The 17,560-nt window shown below is 45.4% G+C and overlaps 7 protein-coding genes across 7 annotated transcripts; 2 read left to right on the plus strand and 5 right to left on the minus strand.

The window, feature by feature from the left end:
- Positions 1–67: 67 nt before the first annotated feature.
- GLAREA_00987 (uncharacterized protein) lies at positions 68–913 on the minus strand (the record flags this gene model as incomplete). Its single annotated transcript, XM_008085745.1, has 1 exon — positions 68–913. The coding sequence occupies one exon, from the start codon at positions 911–913 to the stop codon at positions 68–70; it is 846 nt and encodes a 281-aa protein (XP_008083936.1).
- A 3,237-nt stretch (positions 914–4,150) lies between these two features.
- Positions 4,151–5,371, minus strand: GLAREA_00988 (uncharacterized protein; the record flags this gene model as incomplete). The annotated part of the gene is made up of 2 exons (XM_008085746.1): positions 4,151–5,088; positions 5,143–5,371. 2 exons carry the CDS (start codon positions 5,369–5,371, stop codon positions 4,151–4,153), a joined length of 1,167 nt encoding a protein of 388 aa, XP_008083937.1.
- Positions 5,372–6,318: 947 nt separating this feature from the next.
- On the plus strand, positions 6,319–7,761 carry GLAREA_00989 (uncharacterized protein; the record flags this gene model as incomplete). The annotated part of the gene is made up of 3 exons (XM_008085747.1): positions 6,319–6,450; positions 6,711–6,882; positions 7,100–7,761. 3 exons carry the CDS (start codon positions 6,319–6,321, stop codon positions 7,759–7,761), a joined length of 966 nt encoding a protein of 321 aa, XP_008083938.1.
- A 592-nt stretch (positions 7,762–8,353) lies between these two features.
- Positions 8,354–10,909, minus strand: GLAREA_00990 (Six-hairpin glycosidase; the record flags this gene model as incomplete). Its single annotated transcript, XM_008085748.1, has 3 exons — positions 8,354–8,620; positions 8,673–10,627; positions 10,684–10,909. 3 exons carry the CDS (start codon positions 10,907–10,909, stop codon positions 8,354–8,356), a joined length of 2,448 nt encoding a protein of 815 aa, XP_008083939.1.
- A 547-nt stretch (positions 10,910–11,456) lies between these two features.
- Positions 11,457–12,335, minus strand: GLAREA_00991 (uncharacterized protein; the record flags this gene model as incomplete). The annotated part of the gene is made up of 1 exon (XM_008085749.1): positions 11,457–12,335. The coding sequence occupies one exon, from the start codon at positions 12,333–12,335 to the stop codon at positions 11,457–11,459; it is 879 nt and encodes a 292-aa protein (XP_008083940.1).
- A 593-nt stretch (positions 12,336–12,928) lies between these two features.
- Positions 12,929–14,405, plus strand: GLAREA_00992 (uncharacterized protein; the record flags this gene model as incomplete). The annotated part of the gene is made up of 5 exons (XM_008085750.1): positions 12,929–13,326; positions 13,376–13,683; positions 13,738–13,845; positions 13,893–14,197; positions 14,253–14,405. 5 exons carry the CDS (start codon positions 12,929–12,931, stop codon positions 14,403–14,405), a joined length of 1,272 nt encoding a protein of 423 aa, XP_008083941.1.
- A 388-nt stretch (positions 14,406–14,793) lies between these two features.
- GLAREA_00993 (Cytochrome P450) lies at positions 14,794–16,669 on the minus strand (the record flags this gene model as incomplete). Its single annotated transcript, XM_008085751.1, has 4 exons — positions 14,794–15,676; positions 15,815–15,946; positions 15,992–16,497; positions 16,544–16,669. 4 exons carry the CDS (start codon positions 16,667–16,669, stop codon positions 14,794–14,796), a joined length of 1,647 nt encoding a protein of 548 aa, XP_008083942.1.
- Between the last annotated feature and the right edge of the window lie 891 nt (positions 16,670–17,560).

The following is a 17,560-nucleotide window of genomic DNA, read 5'->3' on the forward strand; positions in this document are numbered from 1 at the left end:
GTCAGAGAAGATATGTCATAACTGACAACATCAAGCTCCGGAACCGCACGAACATTTTACCTAGCTATCAGGCCGTTGGCAAAGATATATGGTGTCTGACAGCTTGTATGTCTTCCAAGACAATGCCATCCAGTTGGTCCTTGAATCTGACGTACTTGTCAATAAGAGCTGGTAAGGTAGGATTGAATTTAACCGGGTCGACTTTTGGTTTTTTCCCAAACCATTCAGCGACCTTAGTTTTCGTATTTAGCACCGTTTCAACTCTGACTTCAATGACACCAACAAAACTCTTATCCGGAATTCGTTTGACCAAGATAGCGGTCGTTAATGAGTCTGGGATTCCACTCCTGTCTGTTTTGTTTTCGTTCATGATCCATTGTGCTGCGTTTGGTTGCCCAAATTGGTGGTCTTTGGTAAAGATGCTGGAGCCGTACAGAACTATGTTATCCGTGCTTTCGAAATTCTCGCTGATGGTCCTCCCTGAGGAAATATTGGCACTGACTCCTGAAGCACCACCATCCAAACCTCCTCTCATCGAGCACTCCTTCGCTTCACTGATCTTGGTGGTGTCCATGACCCATTGTTCTTCGAACGACACTTTATGGACCTCGGGAGTCTCATCTGAGTTCATGTCCTCATAGGCGAATTTCCATTTAATATTTGCCTTTACAAAACGATTTTCTCGAGTCGAACCGAGGAATTTGAATTCAGAAACAATAAGAGTCGCCGGTTCGCGGTTTGGCTTCAGAAACCCGTGAACTACATCCAGAAGTTTGCCTTTCACAACTCGAGTTGATCCGTATTGAGTAAGCACTCTTCTTTGCTCTTCGTTCGGTGCGTTCCTGATATGATAACCAGACTGGGCAGCACCGCCACTAAATAGATCGATTTCGAATTCAGGATTATCAGCCATCGTTACCGGAATGTTGCTGCTGTGGTTTTATATGGATATAGGCAACTCTTATTCAGTGATATCAAGAATTGAACCCCATTTGAAAAGTATAGTACCCAGTCGTCAGACATCTTTTAGTGTGCATATAATATATGTGAGTGCCGTACTAGCTGAAAATGAGGGGCAATGTTATCGTACCACGAGTGTGTTTCTGTGAAAGTGTAACACGAAATGAAAATGAGGCTGGACTGAAGCAACACAAGGAAAAGACTGTATGACGGTTACCTCGCTGGAAGCCAAAAGAAGGTTAAGGGCGGCGATGGTACTTTTCTCCTGATGTCGTCGTCCAAATACATTTAACCATGAACGTATAAAAAATAATATGTGATTCTTATAAAGTTTTATTAGTATCATATTACCATTAATAGCACTTTGTTTTACTGTTATATGAGAAGAAATAAAAGCTAGCTCGTACTTCATTCTTTGACCCAAGTAAAACTATCAATATAAATAATGGTGGTGGCAGTATACTTTCAAAAAAGATGTAAAATAATACTATGTCTAGCACTAAAAAAACGGCTAACAACAAAGTTTCTTATAGCAATATTATTATTACATATGATCTGAAAGGCTCTCTTATAGAATTTCAATTACTTGATAAAGCGATAACTAAGTTTTTCCTAATTTAATTCTCAATAAATTCTTCATGAGAGTTTACAAGTAGCCACCGACCCTCCGCATTACTTTTTGCATCGTTCATTTCCTTTAGACCCTTTAATATTTGATTTGTTAGGATGAACTAATGAATATTAGTCGGAATGGTAGGTTGACCATTTATCCATTTTGTGTATAAGTCAATCTAGTTTCCATTTCTTGAATAAGATGAGACAACTTATTTCTACTATGTTTTACTGTTCTAAATTCATTGTTTCAAATTACTTTAATATGTGTGTATGGATAAGGTATGTTCTACCCCGTTTACTAACATATAATGTTCGTGAACAGGTTATTCACTTATTACCCTATTTATCAATAGAGTATATTTAACCTACCATTATAGAGTAGTGTTTACCTATGGGGTACCCTATTCACGAATAAGGTGTAACATAGACCACGTTCGTCCATAAAACTACTTGGTTACCCTATTTGTAAACAAATAAAGTGATTACTCTAGAGACATTCTAAATTAAATCGACAAATACAACAATTTAAGTCGACAAAGGCGATATTTTAGATCTTAGAACTAGGTTTCTAAAAATCAGAGTATTACCTAAACTTTTCTTACATCTTTAAGATCTTATCTTAACTCTTAGATAGAAGTTTAAGTTATATATAAATAGACTACTATATTAGCCTACTTATAAATAGAGTAATTAAGTAGAGTTTTTTGTAAATAGAGTACTCTATAGATAAATACTACCTTATTTATAAATAGAGACTATTAGCGGTAGGTAGAATAGGTATTACAGCTTACCTATTTAGTAAAAACTTAAATCTAGAGATATATAAGTACATTGCCTCTTCAGCCCGGATCATTCTGGGTCAGCGGCCCGTGTCAGACAGTGCCCATGAAATTGTAAATCTCCTTTGTATAGTTTCCTAGCGAGACTAAATGAAAGTTGTTTAAATTCATCTTAACACCCTTTCACCTTAATACATTTTCAAACATAATTCTTTTATAAGACACATCCAAAAGTCTATCGACCAAGAAAAGTGGATGTAGGCGCTATAGAAGTTAAACGTTTACTGAAAATTGTGCCACCAGTGTATTGTAAGACTGATAGGACACCTCATTACGGTAGAATAGCAATATCATCCCCGAAACGCTACTTTTACTCAATCCTTCTGATTAAATATACGGTATTGTCTCTATTGTGAAGGCTAAATATAAATATCCCGGAAGGGGTTTTAAGATACCGCTTTCTGAACGTTTTGTGTTGAGAATGTGTCCGGCCAGTTGTGCAAGGTACTGGTGTACGAAAATTCACAAAACAATCCTAGAAATTTTTGTCGAAAGCCATGTCTTTCGTGCGATGACTTATGCACTAGTGCCAACTGTAATCTAAATATATAATTATAGCAATTTGTCCGCACAACACCAAAGTTCGAGGAATTTTCGACTTCGAGTCCAGCCACATGTTCGTAACCAGGTGGCTCCCGCGGTCTATGTACGAAGGAGGAGGGAGTTGAATTCCGAGTCTATCTTTGCGTCAACGGAGACTGTGTCCGTAGTATGTACAGCCGATGAATCTTGGCTCGAGAGTCTCCTTGTTTCCACAGCCAGGAATCTATCCAGCCATATCCGAGTCGAAAGCGCAATCCGCAGGACGGTTTTATGGTCCTTCAACCCTCAAGGTCTATCCTCCCCCCACGGCCACCCCTCCACCTTCCACCCACTTTCCTCCCTCTCCCAAACCCCCCAATCAAGCACCTCCTCCCTCCCCACCCTCAACCCTATAGCATCATCCCCTTCCCCAGTCTTATAAATATGCGCAAACCCGCCATTCACCCCCTCGTTCTCCCAAACCCCTCCCCCTCCCCCACCAATCTCCCACCTCACCCGCTCCTTCACCCTCTCATACGGGACCCTAAGTATACAAACGGATGTACTGGTGGCGAAAAACTTGTTTAAGGTACCGAGGACCTGCGAGGAGGTCGACATGTGGATGTAGCCGTCGCGGGCGTCGAGGTCGGAGAGAGGGAGGGAGGTGGGGAGCGGGGTTGGTGGGGGAGAGGGGAGGATTTTGTAGATGTATTTTGGTGGGGGTGGGGACGAGGACATCGTGATGGTTTACGGGACGAAATTATTGACGGAGAGGAGTATCTAGGGAAGTGAGAAGAAAAGGAAGAGTGTTGGAAGGTGAGGGGAGCATTGGTGATCAAGGTGGGGCACGAATGTTGGTGATTTGGTTGGTATCACGTGCCTCTAAACCACTGTTTGTAAAGTAATTTCTCGCTGTGCACTAGACACAAAGTCATGAAAATAGTGTAGATTATGTGCTTATAGCTAGTTTCAAACTCCTTACACCATGCTAAACTATAAATGCTAGCCAGAGATACGCTAATACGACTCAGGACCCTATGTACACATTTCCCAATCGAAACACCAGGGTATTCTCCAGTATACAAAAGAAACGCTCAAACTAGATACAATTCATCCTCCTCTCATAATCTACGGCCTCCCTCCTCTCACCATTCGAAGTCCGTGAAAAAGGCTTTTCCCAGGCACACCGCATCTCCCTATCTCTTTCACCAATATCAACACCTAGCAGTCTTCTCCGGCGGAAACCCAAACCCAGTATTCTCCCATCTACCAGGTCCAATCTCATGGACCTCCGCCGGACTATACAGCTCATGTAACGCGGAATCAGCATGACTTAACTCCACCATACTCTCTGCCCTCACACTATCCTGCCTTAGACTTCCATTCATGACACTTTCGATGCGCGGACTATTGCTCGCCAGAGATTCTATCCTCATACTTTCGATCCGCGGTGTGGTGCTTCTTACACTTTCGATTCGTGGTGTAGTACCGCCCTCTTCTTCATTCTTGATGTGTTCGAGTATTGCTCGACAGGGCGGCGTGATGGGTGCGGTCGTGCTGTAGGAAGGTGTATCTGACAAGACACGAGCTATGGGTAAGAGCGGTCGTGGAAGTGCGGTTTCGTACACGTGGTTGGATATGGCCATTTCGCGGCGTTGGTTGCGTCTTGCGAGCAAAAAGAATGCTAAAGCCGCGAAACCTATTATTATGGCCGCGACGGATATTCCGATGCCTGCCTTTGCGCCCTTTCCTAAGCCATGCTGATCATGATCATGATCATCTAACTCAGGTTTCGCAGGACTTGTAGCAGAAGATGCTGTATTAGCGAGAGTAGTTGCAGGTCCCCTAACAATTGTAGTAGTGAGTGATGGATTCGGTGTAGCGTCTGGGGTCAATATGGTGAGAGTAGCTGGAGAATCACCGGCCGTCTCTGTGGCAGGCGAAGATATTTGTCCTGGATCTTGTACTTCGAGCTCCCAAATCTGCGGATAAGGTTGTCTCATTCCGGGTACAACCACAAAGGATTCACTGTTTGAGCCAGAATCGGGAATGTACCAGTCTTGTGGACGTAGGTTGAACCAGCATGACGACAAGTTCTTGAAATCCAACACTACCGCCGAGGAGCCATTCGTCGGAACTGGATAATGTTTCTCTATGGTAATATGGTTATTTTTAGCTCTTCAAGAACGGAGCGTATTTCACTTACTAACTGTAGTACCCCCAGTCTCATTCAAACAGTTGGTATATAGGTAAGGTGCCTGGAACAGCGAAGTCCAAGTTGCTTTGATTGTATCGAGGTATTTGGGTGTCAGACCGGGTGGCGGGTACAGGAAATTTACACCGTTGGTATTGATAGGGTCCGCCGCAACAGCCAGAGGTAGTGTTAAAAGCGTGAGGCTGACTATCAAGCTCGCAATTGAATCAAAACCTCGCATATCGAACGATGTGGAATCAATTATGACTGTATATGACAAGAAAAAGTGGGAGCCGGCAGTAGAAGGGAAGTCATGGTATTTCAAAGGAACTAGCTCCCGTGAAGTACATCTGGGGCCATCTTCGGCATGTTCAGATCGCCGTTCAAGCTGTGTTGCGACTTGTAGCTACAAGATCTCCATTCGGTTACCAACGAAGTACCGTATCAGATCTTGAACTTGGGGGCGATCGGTGTTTGTTGCTCGTGAGGATGCATCCTTAATGCAGAAATGAGGCTGAAACCTGCTGAATAACCCCGAATGACGGAAGTGAATTTGAACTGAGGCTCTTTATGAGTCTAGGCAACATAGTAATGAACGAATGAAGGAAAAACGCCGGAATTTTCAAGCCTTGGTATCCACGAATTTGGGGATAGTGGTATGATTTAATAGAGGCCTGCTCCTACTGCCACGCAATATATGATGTTATCAAAATGCTGACGAGATCAAGTGCCGCAGCAATGAAAGAGCAAATGTAACTAATTAGGCATGAAAGACCGATCGAGATTAAATACGAGGAATAAAAAATCTCAGTCCTAGGAGTTCAGGGGTCAATGCTACCACAAATTCTGGTTGCCTCCTGGGAAAATTGCTTCGATACTCGTGACCACTTGGCTCACTCTTCAACATGAAGTGTTCAGTAATCTTCCTGTCGGTTGTCAAGAATAATCACTTGCCACTATTGATGTACTTGTCGAGGTACGGTAGCAACGGGATCGCCCTCGATGAGATAATTGTTGAATGTTGAATTGTAGGGTTCGAGACGAGGAGGTTGAAACAACCTTTTACCGACCCCACAAATCCTCGGCGCCGAACTCCGAGCACGTCCCGTTTACAATTTCATCCCTCCGACCCCACCACGACCATCCCTTTCGTACAAACCACACCACCACGATACATTCAATACAAATATGGCTCCTTCGCCATTGCAACAGCGGAGAACGCATAATACACTCTTGTTTCAAAAACTCTTAAATCTCAGAGATGGCGCAAGTCCTTTCACTTTGCTTCTGGACAATTTGGAGCAGAGAAGTGGCAGTGTTGTAAGAGAATTCGTGAGGAGAGCCAAGGCGAGTTTCCTGATTCTCATGTTGGATCGACAAACCTTTCATTTTACTTCGCCAAGAGTATTTCATTGAATATATCTGCATTAATACATCCTCGTGGCAGTGCAATATAGTATTGGCAGGCTTTTTTTCCATTTTCTCTTCATTTTCTCGATTCTGCCCTGCTTATGAGTTTTCTTGGTTATGTTTGATCCGTTTATCCAAACATATACAAGAAATTTTCTAACATAATGTAGATTTCCAAGACGAAGATCATATTTATCTCTTTCGCCACGCTTCGGAAGAAGGTCTCTTTTGAGCCTGAGGTCTTCATATCAGCACGATCGAAACCGTTGGCTACTCTTCGTACCGAGATCCTCTCACACATACCACTACCGCCTTCAGCGAACACTACTGCCTCTGCGTTAAGTATGTTATTTCAATGTTCATCCACGTCACGTTCTAAGATCCGTGGCATCAATTGCCTGGCTTACTTTGTCAACTTTCTGTGTCATGCTCTCCACAAGCAAGGCCTAATTTCTGTCACGTTTTCATCTCAAACTCGATTGTCATTCAACTTTCAACCTCATACCTCCGCTTCTTCTGACCACAAACTAACACCCCCCAGAAACCCTCCTAATAATAGACACCCTAACCCCTCTCTGCACCCTCCACGCCCCGCACCTAACCCCCTTCCTAACCTCCCTCCTCCCCACCCCCCACACCTCCCTCCTCTCAACCTACCACCTGGACATCCCCCTCCCACACACACCCTACACCCCATCCCCCCTCACAACCCTAACCTACCTCTCAACCTCCATCCTATCCCTCACGCCCCTCACCCATATCCTCGCCCAAAAACGCGCACGAGATAGATCCCTCCAGGAACCAACCTATACCCTCACATCCCACCCCTCCGGCGCTCTCTTCTCCCTCCCCGTAACCCCATCTTCCTCAGGGGTCGTCATCCACGCCGAACTCCGTCGCCGCTCGGGGCGTTCGATAATCGACAATTTCGTCCTCATCCCCTCACACCCATCACCGGAGATTATACTCCTCGACACACATCCACTCTACGCTCCTCCCCCACACACCTCAGAAAACAACGAAGATGAGAACGAAGTCGAAACAACATTCAACCTCACGCTCACCGAGAAACAGAAGAGAGATAGGGAAGGCGTTGTACTTCCGTATTTCGACGCACAGAAAGACGGAGGGGCGATGGGGGCTGGTGAGGGAGGAAGGATATTGTATGATATGGGTGCGGAGGACCGGGAGGATTTTGATGATGAGGAGGATGAGATTTGAGGATGTGGGGTTTGTGGAGAAATGAAATAATTTAATCCAGATAAAGATCAAAGGCTCAGAGGAAATTCAATTCTATAACCGTCGTCGAAGTAGAATGGAGATTAAGGGTATACTGGACATCTGCTCCTTCACCGAACAGGATTTACAGATCAAGCTTGAGCGGCTCTAAATACAAACTAAATCCCAACCCATCACAATCATCACTTCACTAACTCCTACTCCGAGAATCTTTTTGTACGAGACATCGTGACTACTCAACACCAAGGGATTGTAAACTAAAACCGGGGGCTCTCAACGCTTGTCAGCACAACTGTAAGTGCGATATATCCTTAGACGGGGAACTAAAGAAGTGTAAGTGGAGAAAGAGTTGCATAACGCACGTTTGTTTAAACCGTATTTCAACAGGCGAGAAAGACTAGCAATGGGAGTTTGGTGTAGTAGGCAAGAGGAATCATTTTTGCACTCAGCTCAAAAAACATGACTTCACATCAAACAAATGAGCACGAAATCCCATTCAACTTTTCCGTCCTACCTATCTATATACAACTCTCCCCTTTCCCCCTTCCCCCATTCTTTTTCCTCCCCGCCCCATCTACAACTCATCCTTCCCCTCCCCCTTCTCCTCAATCCCCCACTTCCCACCACTCAAATCCGGCATCCCCATAATCTTCACCACCAGACTCGTCCAGCCCGTGAAATGCTGCGTGCGCTGCCCCTTGCCCGTCTCCGGATTATATTGTTCCCACGCGAAACCCGTGTCCTGCCAGCTGGTGTAGACGGTCTGGATCAGGTTGATGCGGAGACGGGAGTACAGATCTGTGGCAGTGGTTTGGTGGGGGCCGGGGGTTTGTGCGTATTTCTGTGGTGGGTTAGCTTTGGGAAGGGGAGGAATATGGGGAGGGTGGACGTACGAGGAGTTGAACGACAGCTAGGTAGTTGATGTTCATCCAGATAGGACCACGCCAGTAATTCTCATCCGTTCCATAATACTTATCCTTCTTACTTAAACTCCTGATCCCGAATTCACTCCATAACTCCTCCTCATCGCCCAGCAGTTTCAGAACATGTCCTAATTTCTCACTCTTCGCATCCAAAAGACCCGTCAGGAACGGGAAGAGCGAGATATAACCCTTATGACAAACCAAAGAATTCTCCTCAAAATCATCAATCGTAGCATCACAATAGCACTTCTCTTTCTCGCTCCAGTGGAGGTCGTCGATGTTACGGAGGATAGCTGTTTCGATGGTGGTGAGTTCAGCGCCGTCGTCTTCGATGCCGAGGAGCGTGGCGATGTTCTTGAGTGATTTGGTCATCATGCCCATCCAGGAGATGAGATCGACGTGGAGTTCTCCGGGGTGTGGGGGTTGGGGCCGAGGGTAATCGTCCAGACCGCTGGTGAGGATGTGTTGGGGGGTGCGGCCGCGCCATCGGTATGCTTCTTTAGAACTGAATGCATCGCGGTCGTAGGATTTTAAGTCTCCGGCTTGGGTTTTGCGGAACCAGTAGTAGTGTTTCTTGAGTTTGGGGTATAGTTCGCGGAGGTAATGAAGACCTAGTTGTTGGTCGTCTAGATGCTTTGTATTGATTCTCGGGGTAAGACGCTCGTTTGCAGGTGGAGTCGTACCATTCAAGGCACCCAGTTTACTGACAAAAGTGTCAAGAATGAAAAAGAGCGTTGGTGGGTTGGCGTAGTGAGGATATTGAGTTTGGAACTCTTGAGGCACTTTGCTTCGTGCTTCAGCACCCAAAATCTGTTCACGGCCAATCCATCCATCCTCATCCATGAGATTGAACCAACTTTTCACAATCTCAAGAGTAAGATCAAGATCCCAATCAACAATCGGCATTAGGTGAAAACCCTCATCCCACAAGAATCCACGAGGAAAGAATGGCCGTGAAGGAACCGTAGTAAGCAACTCCGATGGACCTTCTAATTGTTCTAGATGCTTGGCGCGAGCCTGAGCTGTCTCTTCCCAAAATCCTTCATTCTCCTCCTCGTACTCAGGGGCATATGAACGATCGACAACCCCATCTCCGTTGAAATATCCCAAGCCACCAATGAGGTTCGAGAACATGTTGCTTGCAAACTTTTGAAGACTCTCCACATCAAATGGAGGTTTTGGATCAAAAGTACCAACAAATCTCGCCCAGTAGTTTCTTGTATTTTGATCAATTTGTTGGCTAACATCTTGAGAGAATATCTCCTTGGGGGCCGAGCCACTGTTGAAAATAACGTCAAACTCGAAGTTGCCTTCAAACACTTTTTGAATCATGTACAGATTTCCAGGGTTACCGCTGTTCGAGATCGTGTATGCCTGTGGTGGGGGCGGCGGATTTTCCTCACCATATTCCTCCAAGTACTTGTCGATTTGCGCTTTCAGTTCTCGAAACAATATTGGCTTCATCTGCCAAAGAACCTCCGCTGGCGCTTGAAGGGAGGCCACTATCGTTCTGTCAAGTGGCTTAGACGCGTAAGAAGGGTGCGAATGTTTTGGTCGATGTCCTCTTCCTTTTGTGACAGTCAACTTGTATTTCCCAAGTCCATCCGAGTCTCCATTGAGCGAAACATCGCCTTCGTATCCTAACGGATCAACCTCGTTGTCAAGCTCCAAAAGTCCTAACCCCTCCAAGCTCGCATAGTAAATGACAGTCGTCTTCAAGTCTTCGGGTGCATCTTCTCTCACAATTCCTCGAATGCGTGCAGCCCAGCTGCCTCCATGGTTTCCACCGGGTATCTTAACAAAATGAGTCGTTATATCAATTCCATTCTTCTCGTCGTACATCGTTTGCACCCCACCACTTCTCGCATCGAACTCTTCCCATCCATACTTTTTCATTTCTCCCTGTTCGCAGGTATGTCTGAAGTCTGTATTGATCATCAATTAGCATGCATTACTGTCAAAAACTTGACCGTTGACCTACTATGCTGGACATCTTGAAAGTTGTCCACCCTCGACCACATCAATCCGCCCACCAAACTCTTTGGGATCTTAGGCCGGACTCCAAAGTAGACATTGGGTCTATAAGGATTCCACAATAAACTCTGGTTAGTCTCCCGTGCGAATTCTTGAAATGGGATATTCGATAGGTCCTCGGCCGCAACCACAACTACCGCAGCAACAAACGCGGTGCATAACGACCGCAACATCTTGGAGGCAGTCAATGCGAGGGCAAATATATCCTGGAGCTCCAATAATCACTTTGGAAGCTCGCAGATTATGTTTCGAAGGAGGGAAAAGTCTGGGAGAGAAGTTGAAAAAGAGAGATGTTCACTTTGTGAACACATCGCTGTGAAGCTCTGGCCAATTGGACGAATGACGCGTTCAGCCTGTTCGCGAGGCTGTGGAAGTTCTTGACTCCGCACGACAATTTTGGTATGTCACGGAGGGTACTAATTGAGAATTATCTGTTGAAATGATTCCACCAGTGAGAATAGTTTGGGGTGTCTATTATTATATTTTGCGGTTCAGGGTATATGATCTTATTCCTACAGTGCGATACAACCATGCAAGGCTACGAACCCGTCCAACAACTTAACAGCTCCTAGCAACGATGCATTTTCCAAGTACTTCCGTAGAATCAATTTCGCATTTATCTAGAGGGCGAAGAATCGAAGAGACCAACTTAGACTATGAAGCAAAAGTTCACACATCCTCCGCTCAGATGCCCTTGCTACTTCTGCATTACTAGTCACCTCATTCATCCCTGGTAGGACTCAGAGGTCTATTAAATCCGCCGACCCGATTCATGTATTGCCTGTACTCGGTCTTCTTTTCTTTCCTTACTGCTCCGATGTTGTTCCCAAGGATTTTCTTATTTTGCGTCGTCGAAAAGCCGCCGAAGCCCATCATTGCCTGCATGTCGGCCATGCCATCGTCTTCAATCACGATCTCGTCATCGTCTTCCTCGTCTGCGACAGGAATTTCGACCGGTTTCTCTTTAGATTTCCGTGAGAGGTCCACCTCCATCCGATCATGATCTTGCGCTTGCGCTTGAGGCGCACCAACTTTGAAGCTCACTGGTGGTGTAGCGGTTCGACTTTTCGTAGGTAATTCATCAGGTATTAAAGATCGACTCTTCTCCCTATCCTCTCTCTTCAATTCTCTTTCCGCATCTCTCCTCTCCTCCATATTCCTCTCCCTCTTCGGACTGCGACTTCGATCCCTCTTTACCTCTCTAGATCTCTCCCTAGGCCTGTCCCTCCCATCTCTCCGGTCTTCGCAAGCAACAGTGTCAGATTTTTGTCTGTATGGCAAAGCAAAAATGTCCGCTGGCGCATACATACCTCTATCTCTAGGTCCATCGCGATCCCGGTAGTCATCTCGACGACTGCCTCTGCCCTCATTTCTCCATTCCCTATCATCTCTGCGCCCTCCACGCTCACGACCTCCACCGCGTCGATCATCTCGTCGGGGCGACCGACTTCGATATCTTCTTCTGTCATCTCTGCGATCATCGCGTCGGTCGTCGCGTTCGCGTGTGGGTATAGGTGCTGAGGGTGCGCGACGATCTGCTTCATCCCACATTTGTTTACTATCTGGACGTCGATTGCGTTTATATGGTGGTTCCGCCATGATGGAAAGATTATTTGATTATTTTGTAATTAGAAAACAATTGATGTGTTTGATAGTTGGATCGCAAGGAGTTAGTAGTTTTAAAAGATACTGTTCAGTCACCTTCAGGGTTGTCTTGAAGTCTTGGCGCTAGCATGGGTTAGCACACGTCGTCATTCAGGCACAGATCACCAACACAAAACTTCCCAATGTGAGTGCTAAGATAGTAAGCCTATCACATTTTGGAGGTATCTCAGAAAGCGCAATTTTATGTCTCTCAGTAATGAAGAAACGTTCTCTTTTTCCATTCAAGAACTTTCAGAAACGGGTACACTTTAACATAGCAACCCGGGACAGTTATACACAAACACCAGCAGCTTCTCCCTGCAAAGGAAATTGATCTAAACATGCACTGCTTACTTTTAATCATACAGGATTTTGACATACTGAAAGATTTCAAAACTTGCCCGTGGTTTGACATAGATTAGCGAGAATTCCCACCAAATCTCACCACATGATGTGGATCTTCACTATCCCACCTTCGAAGCTTCAATTCGAAACTTATTAGAGATAGTTGATCTATGAAATATATATAGGATTTAGATTCTTTAACAATGGATCCTCTCTCGATAGCCGCCTCAGCAGCCGGCATCGTAACAATATGTCTCCAAACCGTCAAACTCCTTCAGCGCGCCATCGAGACCATCAAAAATGCGCGCTCGCTCCTCACTAAACTCCTTTCCCACGTCGAGCGAGTGCGTCTTCTCCTCGAACAGCTGCGAGGTCTCACAAAACAACTTGGCGTCAAAGCCAATAAACTTTTACTCTATTTCAACGATACAGAGACGAGGGGGACGATGGGTGAGTTGAAGATCTTGGTGAAGCAAATAAGCGAGGCGGGCAGTTTTGTGGGACTGCAGATGCTGATGAAGAAGAGTCGGGTGGAAGGGTTGTGTGGACGGTTGAAGGAGCATGAGGGAGAGATTGTTACGGTGTTGTTGAGTGTTGCTACGTAAGTCTGCTTTTAGATCTTAGGTGAAGAGGTTGTTCATACGTGTTAGGGCGTCGGCTGTGAGGACTGAAGAAGAGGTCAAGCAGATGCATGAGGAGAGTAAGATCCAGTCAGAAGTTGTGCCGTTATTTGAAGAAGCACCGCCTGCATACTCAACTTCCTCATCTACTGCCTCGAAAAGGAAAGTTCAAATCTGGTGGGGAGACACTTATCGAGAGCGATTTGAGCCCGAATATCTAAAGCTGCGAGATGAGCTGTCTGACGCTGCGAGGATTGGCGACTTCGACAGTATTTTCAAGGTTCTCAGGACTGCAAGAGACAAGTATGGTGAAAATTGGGCTAATGCTCCTCGATTAAGTACGAACATCACCTGCAACTCCCATTGAACGCTCACTAAATCCTGCTTTATAGATCAGTCCGACCCAAGTAAAGCCACAGGCTGGACACCTCTCCACCAAATGGTCTTCATGGGCGCTCCAGCTGCCACAGTCCAGAAACTCCTAGACCTCGGAGCCCTGAGTTGCTCCCCTCTCTTACCTCCTTCTTCCTCTCACTAACACACCCAGAAACCCTCCGCACAACTGTAACCGATCCCTCAGAATTTACACACCCAAATGTAACGGCCCTCGAAATCGCCCATCTCCATGGCCACTTCCACCTCGTACCACTTCTCTCACCTGTGATTAGGCATTTATGTCCTAGTGGCACGTTGTATAAATTAGAAACTGAGTTCCATAAATTAATCCAAGATGATTTGAAGGGTAGACATCAGAGACATCATTTGAGGCTTCCAGAGTTAGAGATTTTAACAGAATTGGAGGTGCCGGAGTGTTGGTTTGGGTTGAAGGGGAAGGACGTGGGCGAGGTCAGGGTAAGTCGATTCAAATTCTTATGGTTGAACTGGGGGTGTGGCTAATATGTCGTAGGGATATCTATATAGACTTGACGGCAGGGAGTTGGTTGTTAAAGTTCTTGGTGTGAAGGATGGGATGGATGAGAGACTTTATCGGATTTCGGCATCTGGGACCAGGGAGATTGTCGATGGTGTTGTTTTTAATAGTGGGTTGAAGAGGAGGTGATAATATGACAAAAAGGGCTCTTCTTAGTGAGTCAAATGGATCAAAATGGTTACGGCCTTACTATTGCTGTCGAGTAAAGGGTTGTTCAAGTGAATTTATAGGCCTCGCTTAAATCGCACCCATATCACGTCGGTACAAAACACCAGAATCGACGGGACCGAACAGAATTATCAGTTTCAGGGTCTCTTATATCGCGGACACTCGGTGTCCTTTACACCTACGGTCTTATTGATTAAAAAAACGTCTTCTCTTTCTCGGTGACTTCGAAATTAGAAGATCTTCACAACGCGGAAAGCTCGATAATGGTAGGCAAATGGCACTTCAGCTGATCTTATTCTTAGCTTTTTTATCTAGAAGAAATTTGTCGGATAAGTCATAGCGCCAAAATCTACACATTAAGCTTCACCTTACAAGGATAATATTCCGCAGGATGAGCAGCCCCCTCATCAATCTGAAAAGCTCTCTCCCCCTTATAATTTTTAATCCCCTTCCTCCCACCTCTCGCATCAAACTCCTCATAAGCATCCTCAAACAAAAACTCTCTAACCGTAAGACTCAAAACGATTCGCAACTCCATCATAACCAAGCCCTGCCCAATACAATTCCTAGGTCCATTCTCAAAAGGCCGCCAAGCGCCTTTCATGGGATACAGCTCATGGTCTGGACTTACCAGCCATCGTTCAGGAAGGAAGTCATCGGGACGCACCCAGTATTTTGGAGCTCGGTGCATGGCTTGATGGTTCACCCATACCACGGCACCTTCGGTCGGACATACCATACCTCTGTCATCGGTAATCTCGACACCGGTAGTGCCTTGCCGACTAGAGCTCGCAGGCGGGAATAATCGCAGTGCTTCTTTGATAACAGCAGTCGTATAAAGCAGTCCATTCGCCAGTGCCGGATTCGCTAAAAGTTTCGAAGCGACAGATGAGATATCCATCCCATACGTTTCATCATGTTCCGCTCGCAATCGTTGAAGTGCTTTTGGATGTCTGGACAAGAGATGGAAACAGTAGGTTATAGCGCTTGATGTGGAATCATGTCCGGCAAAGACGAACATTCGGATTTGTCTTATGGCGAATAACCGGAACTCTGGGTCCATTGTTTCTTCCTGGTTAGGAGTCGCTTCTGAGTTTGGGCTGTATGCTTGGAGGAGTAGGTCGATGATTGCTTTGTTCTTTTTGGAGTCGGGAGGACTGGCACGATGTTCGCGGAATCGCTTGTCTAGTTCGGGGCCGATGTATGAGTCCATTCTTCGGCCGTTTAACCATCTGTGAGAAGTTAGTCTGTGAGTATCTGTGTGTTTCAAGAGGTAAGAGGAGTCTAGAGCCGTGTCTGAGAACCAAGCTTGTTGTCAACTCCCGAAGCTAGGAGTTTGAAAGCTAAAGGAAAAGGAAAAGAATGCATACTGCATGAAGAATCGCGGCAAGTGGATCAAACTGAACGGGTTGATATCACCATTTGGTTGCTGCCATCTCATCTGACTGATCATACAATCAGCGAGAGGATTATATCCTCTCTGAGCACCGAGCTCGGAATTCCTGTACATGTTAGAGCTGATCCTCTACCAGGCTTGATCTACTCACAAAATCGTCTTTCCAATGATATCCATCGTAAACCTAATAGTCATCGTATCCAGAAAAAACGTATCCCCCATCTCGGCATGCCGCCTCAGAGTCTCGCAATAAACAAGAGTCTGCTCAACTATCCCCGGCACCAAATACATGAAGTGCTCATTACTAAAACACTTACTAAACGTAGCTCTCCACGGTTTCCACTCCACCTCCGGCATATCAAACAAATTAGGTCCTCCAGCCAATGGTTTAAACAACTTAGGCAATAAATCGGGTTTCCTAGCATAGATTTTCGAATTCGTCTGCGTCACGCTTGTTGCGGTGGTGGGCGATACTACTGCGAGGAATAATGGGCTGAGTGGCCACATGTCGAGGTAAAAGACGCCGCCGTCTTGGAAGGATTCTTGGTAGATGTCGCTGAACATGTATTGGAAGTGTGCTCCTTTGGGCATGGCATCGCTGAAACGTTTTAGGTAGAGGAGGTGGCCGAAGAGGAAGTTGTGGTTGGGTGCGACTGGCTGTTGATGATTAGACGGTATTGTAAGTGATGGGGGGAGGGCTTACGAGTCCTTGTTTGATGAGGGTTTTTACTAGCATGCGTTGTCGGTAGAGATTCTTGAAGAAGTAGGCTAACAATGTTGAAAGGCCTATTGAAATAGCCCACGTTATGGACATTTCCGTGTTATACATGACGGTCAACATTGCATAATTAGAAATCTACGGGTTCTTCAGCTGTCTATCTACTAATATGAGTATGCAGATTGTTAGTAGTTTTTGGCTCTAGCTTTTTCTGGAGACTCGCGAGATTATATGACAAATTTCCAGACGAGGTTGGTATTTGTTGCATGCCAAGAGTATTAAGTCAAATCTATAACCAACATCTCGGTGCCGTAATTCCAACACACCCAACACCTTGGCACCGGAAAGCACCCAAAGACCACCGAGTAAATGAGAATTGATTGCCTTATCATATACGAGTATCCAGCTTCACTGAAAAAATCCGTCTATGGAAATCTGTTCTCGCTTCTGGTATCATGACTGTCGACTGAGAGAGTTGCGCGTATACACTAATCTAGTAGTACTGATATTACAACATATGCGCCGCATCCTTCAAAACCGAGAAGAATGATTGCGTGTAACGTCGTTAATGTGGCATGATATTAAATGTTGCTTTCCGACGTACGTGGTAAGTCTGTAACTTTGTATACGTGAAAATGATTAAGCACAATTGGTCGCAAGTCTTATTCATCCTATTGTAAGTCATCTAGCCGACAACTTTCGCTGGACCACACAACAATTTTCAAAACAATCTCTGGAGTGATCCACTTGTGTATCATAAGTCTAACGGGAGACCTACTCATATTAGGATCACGATAAACCTTACCTAAAAAGCTCTGTTTGACTAATTATTTCAAGTCATTACACTTGAGTGTCTCTTTGACCCAGAGTACATATCTGTATTGAGCAAGGAGCGTTAGAGTGTCGGTTTCTAAACATTATTGGGCCTGGATAATTTGGAAGGCGTCCCGTTAGTCTTAAGACGTACTGGTGATACAGCTCTAGATCCAAGGTCCCTACTGC

Source organism: Glarea lozoyensis (assembly GCF_000409485.1).
Source record: "Glarea lozoyensis ATCC 20868 chromosome Unknown GLAREA3, whole genome shotgun sequence".
NCBI classification, from domain to species: domain Eukaryota; kingdom Fungi; phylum Ascomycota; class Leotiomycetes; order Helotiales; family Helotiaceae; genus Glarea; species Glarea lozoyensis.